At 46.1% G+C, this 7913-nt stretch overlaps 1 protein-coding gene across 1 annotated transcript; it reads right to left on the reverse strand.

Moving 5' to 3' along the window:
• Positions 1 to 5284: 5284 nt before the first annotated feature.
• ZBTB9 (zinc finger and BTB domain containing 9) lies at positions 5285 to 7913 on the reverse strand. The gene is made up of 2 exons (XM_006769134.1): positions 7840 to 7913; positions 5285 to 7688 (listed from the first exon to the last, which is right to left on the reverse strand). The coding sequence occupies exon 2, from the start codon at positions 7609 to 7611 to the stop codon at positions 6211 to 6213; it is 1401 nt and encodes a 466-aa protein (XP_006769197.1). The 5' UTR covers positions 7612 to 7688; positions 7840 to 7913; the 3' UTR covers positions 5285 to 6210.

Genomic DNA, 7913 nt, shown 5'->3' on the forward strand with positions numbered 1-7913 from the left:
CAAAACCACTTAAAGACACATTAAAAGCTCTTGCCTGGGATGTATTAACCCACCTGCCGTATTGACCAGACCTTGCTCCTTCAGTTTACCACTTGTTCCCATTGATGGCACATGCGCTTTCTGAGCAGCACTTCAAAACGTAGGAAGAAGTGGAAAATTGGGTCTCTGATGTGCCTCAAAACAAGAAAAGTTCTATTGGGACAGTACCCACACATTACCTGAAAGATGGAGGAAATGTGTAGCTAGTGATGGACATTACTTTGAATAAAGCACTTTTGATGTTTCTCTTGAAATTATCGTGTTTTCTTTGATTACAAAATCCGCATTATTAACCGGTACACCTAGTACTTCTCTCCATATCGCTTTTACCCACCTCTCTGCACCATTGAAACAGCTTTATTGGTCTCCCTGTTTCCATTCTTGTCCCCTAATGATCCAATATTCATTCTGCAACCAGAGGAAACTCTTTAAAATGTTACTTTAAACTCTTTTTTAAAAATAAATTTGTATTGATTTCAGAGAGGAAGAGAGATAGTAACATCAATGATGAGAGAGAATCATTGATCAACTGCATCCTGCACGCCCCCTACTGGAGATCGAGCCAACAACCCGGGTATGTGCCCTTGACCAGACAAAACTGGGGCCCTTCAGTCCACAGGCTGACGCTCTATCCATTGAGCCAAACCAGCCAGGGCTACTTATTGCCTTTCCATTGCAGTTAGAATAAAATCCAAATTTCTTATCACAATCTGAAGGGCTTTAGATAATCCAGCCCTAACATACCTCTTCAATCACATCTGCAATGGACTTAATGATTGTATCCCCCCATCCCAATTTACATGTTGAATTCCTAACATCCAATGTGATAGGAGGCGGTGCCTTTGGGAAGTGATTAGGTCATGAAGGCGGAGCCCTCATGAATAGGATGGGTGCTCTTATAAACATACCCCAGATAACTCCCTTTCTCTTTCTGCCATGTGAGGATACAGCGAGAACATGAGTCTATGAACCATCAAGCAGGTCCGCACAACATAGAATCTGCGGGTGCTTGATCCTGGAATTCCCAGCCTCCAGAACTGTAAGATACAAATTTCTGTTGTTTCTAAGCACCGTCTATGTGTTACAGCAGCGCAAACTTAAGACAGCTCATTCTTCTCCAGGTCCACTGGTCTCCTTGTCAAACATCCAACCCCTTTCTTTCTTGGCCTTTGCATCTGCTAAACACTTTAATGGAACACTTTCCTTGCCCAGCTTTGCATCTCTAGGTCTTTCTTTTCCTTTGGATACCAGATCAATGTGCACAGTATGCCTTCCTTTTCTGTTACTCCCCAGCTCATTACCTGGTTTATTTCCTTTACAGCACTAGAATGTAATCTTGAGGCAAGCTATATCCGCCATGCCTAAAACAGCACCTACATATAATGAGTAATAGTGGGTAGCTGGCAAATATTTACTGAATAATGAAAATTCCGAGAGTCCCATGATATGGGAAAATAAGAGCTAGTGGAGCACATAGCAGAGGCCCTAATGATAAGGATGATTTTCTAGAGTGATGTTTAAGCTGATAACTAATGACAGTAGGAATTAGCCCACTGAGGGCTATTTCTAGGTAGGTAACTATTCAAGGTAGAGAGCTGAGCATGAGGAGCAGAGGAAAAGAGCAGAGGCCTAGGGGAGAAAGTAATGAGCGAGGAAACCATGAAAGAGCAAGAGGAAGCAAATGAAAGGTGCAAGCTGAAAAGTTGGTGAAACAGTACTTATTTGCTTTAGAAAGATCACTCTGGCCTTTGTGTGTAGTGAAAAATAGAGGGAAGAAAGACAGAAGACAATGAGTTAGGTTACAGTAGCAGTAGTGAGAATGAAGGAATGCATCAGTTGGAAATATTTGGGAAACCGCACTAGGACAGGTATGGGAGTGAGGCATGTTCAGGAACACTCCTAGGTTTCAGTCTTGGGCATTTGGGTAGATGGTGGAACTAAAACTGAAAGGAGCTGGCTGGAGGTGGGGTTGAGCTTTTTAGGCATGTTGAGCTTGAGATGTCTATGAGGTGTCTACATAGCTGGTTTAAATATTTGTCTCTTAAGTGATAATCCAAGGCCCAAGCCCTTGTGATACCTTTTGCATTTATTGTTGAAGGAAGGAAAAAGAAATCTAAGTGGGTCTGGGGGTCAGAAAAACTGGAGATATGAAATTAAGAGTCATCAGTATTTAAAAGGTTTAACTCAGAAGAGTGGATAAAAATCACCCAGAGTGTATAAAGTTAGAAGGTGAAAGAGCCTTGAACTCTAACACTTATGAAGAAGGTAATAACAATAACATCTAATCCTTACTGAGTGCTGTATGCCTCCTTTCCCTTTTAGTTGAAAACATTTTCTCTTTATGTGATTCTTCCCTGAGAACTGACCCCAGTAAAGGTGTAACTGACTAATGTTCTTTCATAATAATAGCTAACATTTATTGAGTTTACTGAGTGCAAAGCATTGTCCATTACACGTATTCTCACAACTCTATGAGTATGCTTAAATGCAAATGGGAACTACACTGAGTGAAGATACGAGGGGATAAGTACAAGAGGAAAGGTTCTGGGAGGGGGCGAACCTTGGACAGTAGGAACATCTCTTCCACTAAAGGAGGAAAGAACAGAGTCAGAAAAGTATGTTACCTGTTTAAAACAAACACTTTCATCATGGAAACTGTTTTCTGTACAATACCTAAAAACTTTTTAAAAGATTTCAAAATTGATTTTTAGAGAGGAGAGAGAAGCATCGATGTGAAAGTGCAACATCAATTGGCTGCCTCCTGCACCGGGGACCAAGCCTGCAACCTGGACACGTGCCCTGGCCAGAATGGAACTGGCAACCAGCCCCAGTGCACAGGGTGACACCCAACCAAGCCACATGGGCCAGGGTACAATACCTAATAACTTTTGAAATAAAACTCTGACATGATGTTTGTTTGTATTTTTTAATCCTCACCCAAGGATTTTTTTCCCATTGATTTTTAGAGAGAGTGGAAGGGAGACACTGATGTGAGACACATTAGTTGCCTCCCAGGACCAGGGAATCAAACCCTTTAGTATGGGGGCCAACACTCTTAACCACTGAGGAACACCAGCCAGGGCGAACATGGTGCTGTAATTGGCTTTATAGAGTAATAACAAGGTGCTCCGGGATTAAGGAGAGGAAAAAATCAATTATGCCTTCAGTTTTGAGGGCAGAGGTGGAAATTGGGCAGGTTCACATACCTTTTTTTTTTTTTTTAATCCTTACCTGAGGAAATTTTTTCCATTGATTTTAAGCGAGAGTCGAGGGCGGGTAGCCATCAGTTACCTCCCGAATGTGCCCAACTGGGGCAGGAGATTAAATCTGCAACTGAGGTACATGCCCTTGACCAGGAATCAAACCTGTGACGCTTTGGTCCATAGGCCAACACTCTATTGAGCCAAATCAGCCAGGGCAGGCAGGTTCACATATCTTGAATACCTATTAAGTGCCAGGTATATCTGACGCTTTAAGGATCCCAAAGTGGGCAACATGTGGAGATGGTCTGGGGTGGGTCTCTGTTCCTGTGGTCTGATCAGCAACCATTCCCTACTCTTCTATCCCAGGACTTCAACTGCCCCTTGAGGATTCCATGCCCACTCTGTTACTTTGAGGGAACACATGATCAAGGTGCTCTGGCTAGAGGGTGGAATCTGAGGCTCACAGTTGTCATCTGGGAAATTTAATCTTGAGTGACACAAGAAATAAGCATGACTGGTTCATTACCACCCCAAAACATATGACCTGAAGAGAATTCCAGGAGTTCCTGTTCCCTGGACTCTCAAGATCTGACCCAGGCCAAAACTGGTTTGGCTCAGTGGATAGAGCGTCGGCCTACGGACTGAAAGGTCCCAGGTTCGATTCCGGTCAAGGGCATGTACCTGGGTTACGGGCACATCCCCAGTGGGAGATGTGCAGGAGGCGACTGATCGATGTTTCTCTCTCATCGATGTTTCTGACTCTCTATCTCTCTCCCTTCCACTCTATGAAAAAAAAAAAAAAAAAAATCTGACCCAGGTCTTATCCTTCCAAAGGCTGGTCCTTCATCCCTTCCTCCCATTTGAGGAGCCACCCCACATCCTTTCAGTTTCCTGTTTTGATAAAGTTAGAGCCAGCTTCCATTGCTTGCAACCTGAGGATCCTGGCCAATGGATATAGCCACCAACAGGATGTGTGCCAAAAGAATGACAGGTGGGTGGGATTGCAATAGATTGAAGATTGGAGCCTACACCTTGACCCCTTTCCCAATGTGTTCAGTCCTTAATGGTACCATGGCATGGCCCTTTTAGAGAGGCTGACAGATACCAGCTACAATTTACCTTTTCAGCCATAAAGTTACATTTTTTAGCCCCTTTTGAGGAACATGCTTTAGGGAAGTGAAGTTGTGACTTGAACTCATGATCGCCATTTCTACATTAGTTCAGCCATCCACATCCATTTGCCATACTAGTCTGGCACATGGAGTTCTTTGTGAAACCTCTGCTGACCTATAATAGGTCTTGGTTCAGTTTCCTTCGTGCAACTACATTAACTTGTCCTGTCAACTATATGAACTTATCACACTACATTGTCATTATTTGTCTAGCTTCAGTAGTAGTCGTGAACTCCTAGAGAGCAGAGTATAAAGAAGGGTCTGGTACAGTGCTTTGCACTCTTTGTAGAGCAAACTCAACATTATACAAAACATATGAAATTGGAGAACATTATAGGTAAAGATCATGTGAACCAAGGCCTTTAAAAAAAAACAAAAAGGAAGAGGGCCCAGCTGGTGTGGCTCAGTGGTCAACCTATGAACCAGGAGGCCAGTCTGATTCACTGTCAGGGCACATACCTGGGTTTCAGGCTTGATTCCCAGTAGGGTGCATGCAGGAAGCAGCTGATCGATGATTTTCTATCAACACTGATGTTTCTATTCTCTCTTCTTCCCCTCCCTCTCTGAAATCAATAAAAATACATTTAAAAAAGACAGAGAACCAGTTAGAAGATACCACCCCATAAAGAAGAAGAAAAAAAAAGGAGCAGTTCAGACTCTGAAAGATAAGGTACCTTACCAGAGGTTATTCAGTGGCAGGTCCGGGCCTAGAATCTAGCCCACTGAAGTCCAGAATCATTTTCTCTGCACCAGTGTGAAACTATCCCATTCTATCCCCATCAACATAACCCAGCTGCAAAACACATCCAAGTCTTGGCAACTCTGTTTCACATTGTCTCTCCCACATAAATTACTCAGTCCAGTCCACTGTCAGTTCTCAATTCCAAAACAAAGTTTATTTGTCATGTGCGAGTAGGGATGGAAAGGGTGGGGGTGTGGTCCCACTATGCAGTTACTCTCTAACCTTCAATATGTGCTGTCTCAACCTGTCTCTGACCAAAGCCATTTGTTCAGAGTAGTGGTGCTACCTTGAAAGCATTTTAAGTCAGTGGCCATCTCCTGAGTTCCCTGGTCACATTCCAATCACTGTGATCAGTATATGAGTGATCAGTGGTGGTCAAAAGTAGACAAGAGGCACACGTTGTTGAAGGAATACCCTCTATTAAAGAGGGTTCTAGTAAAGACACATGGAATGTCAATTTGTTAAAGTGCTCAACTACAAAAATAAAGGTGTTGGGAAAATATCTACTGGTAAAAAAGCAAGTTATGATCTAAGGGACTTCTGGAAAGACATAACAAGGAAAGTACATAAAAAAGAATTCTGCTCACATTTCAGCAATGATAAGGGAAAGAAAAACTTAAAGCTCAGTCCCTGAATTATTAGAAAATAAATCAAACATATCCCTAGATGGAGACCAGCTCCTTTAACTCCTCATGGAGACTGAATGAAACATTTATCATTATGTCTTTTTGTTTTAACTCTTCTCTCTTCAAATAAATTTTCTAATCTGAAATCTGGTTTCCTGTATAAAAAGGTCTATTATGAGCAAGTGACCAATTTACATATGGCCTGTAAACCACTATTCTGTAATGTGATTAGGAAAAACCTGCAGTAAGATGAGAATTCTGAGTTTCCAAATCTGCCAGGTTGAAGTCCATACCCAAGAACAAGAGGTCCATGATATATCCTCCTGGCATGATTATAAGATCCATGATTGAGGTGCCATGGTAGTGAGGGGTAAGTATCCATCAGCAGCAGTGGCTCTCTTGTCCTAGAAGTTAGTATATGGCCTCAGTCACTTGTAAGTCCAGTGAGCAGTGGCCCATCCCTGGCCCTTGCACAGGTCCCTGTGACGAAGGAAACAGGCATGGACTCGGAACCTACGACCGCAGTGGGGACAGGCATGCAAGGCTCCCGCGTGGGTCTTCATATGCTCCGTCAGATGGTGCTTCAGCTTGAAGCGCTTGTTGCAGATCCCACAGCCAAAGGGCCGAAGGCTGAATGTCAGCATAATGTGCCGGTCACGCTTTGGTTTCACTGCAAACCTCTTCCCACACAAGCAACCAAAACATTTTCCATCTGCAGGGGGTGTCCCCCCTAGTTTCACAGGCCCATGAACAGCCTGCCCCGCTCCCCCAGGCCCCCCACCCCCTGACAAAATTTCATTCCCATGAAGATCCACTGGTTTCCAGGATGGACCTCCTCCTCCAGAGGTTGCCCCTACTCCCGAGGGCGGCAAGAACCCCAGCTCTTCACTCCCTTCAGTGCCTCCTTTAGGAAACACTGTGGTCTCCTCCATTATTCCTCCAGACTGAGTGCCACTTCCTGTTATGTCCTCCTTAGGCTCAAAGGGTTCCTGCTTAATGTAGAAGATTTTGGGGGGCGCTGCAGAAGGAGGGGCAGGAGGCTCAAGTGGTACACTCTCCTCCTCTGGAAGCCTACGGGGAGTAGCAGATATGGGCAGTGGGTGGGACCCATGAGAATGGGGAACCCCTGATACTCTGGCAGGCTGAGGAGTCTGAGAAAGTGCTGCTGACCCCTGGTCTTCATCATCGTCTTCTTCCTCCTCCTCCTCCTCCTCAACTTGAATCTGTAACACCTCTCCCAGTTCACTCCCCTCCCCTCCAACGGGGTTCTGGGTAGAAGCAGAAGACTGCACAGGAGCCTGGAAAGAGGAAGAGCGAATGCACCAACCTCCTGTTGATGATGCAGTGGAAAGAAGTGTGTGATAAGGGGTCGCTCCACGGGCTGACATTCCGCCACCTGAGGTTTCTAATTCTCGAAGAATCTCTGAGCACTGATCTACCACTTGCCACATCTGGAGGCCACTGGCCACAAGGAGGTGGGCAGGGAGAGCATCCAGTGGCAGGCGCAGGCGCCCTGAATAAATGAGCTGGAGCAGCCCCTCGAAGGCATCCGCTTCAATGACGCTGGGCAGGGTGAGGCGTGGGGCATCCCCCAGGAGAAGCTTGTCGTGGAAGTAAGGAGAGGCAGCAGCCAGCACTGCTTTGTGAGCCCGAAGTTCCCGGCCCTGCACCAGGAGGGACACATCACAGAACTTCCCCTCCAGCCTGTGACGGTTCAGGGCTTCCAGAAGCATTGAGCTGTGCTGAGGGAACTCGATCTGGATGGTCCGTGGGGCGGGGTTGCAGTTCGGGGACGCGGGGACGGGAGGCAAAGGTGCCGAGGTATCCATGGCCTCCACGGGAAGCGATCCCAGGGGATCGAGTCCCGGAGGTGAGGGGCAGGGGTGGACCTCACGCCGGATGAAGGCTGTGGAGGAAAGAGACGGGGGTCACAGCAGCTCGAATAAGGAGAGCGCGTTCCCTCAAACACCACCTGCCTCCCCTACCCCCACCCCCACCGCGACCCGCGGAAACTTTTCAGTCAGACCAGTCCCGCGCGCTCCCCCACCAACACCAACCGGGTTAACTCCGGGGCCCGTGAAGATGGGGAGGTCCTCCAGCCACCGCCCGGCTGGCCCGCCGCTCTGGCGCC

The sequence above is a fragment of the Myotis davidii genome, unplaced genomic scaffold, assembly GCF_000327345.1.
Source record: "Myotis davidii unplaced genomic scaffold, ASM32734v1 scaffold4, whole genome shotgun sequence".
NCBI classification, from domain to species: domain Eukaryota; kingdom Metazoa; phylum Chordata; class Mammalia; order Chiroptera; family Vespertilionidae; genus Myotis; species Myotis davidii.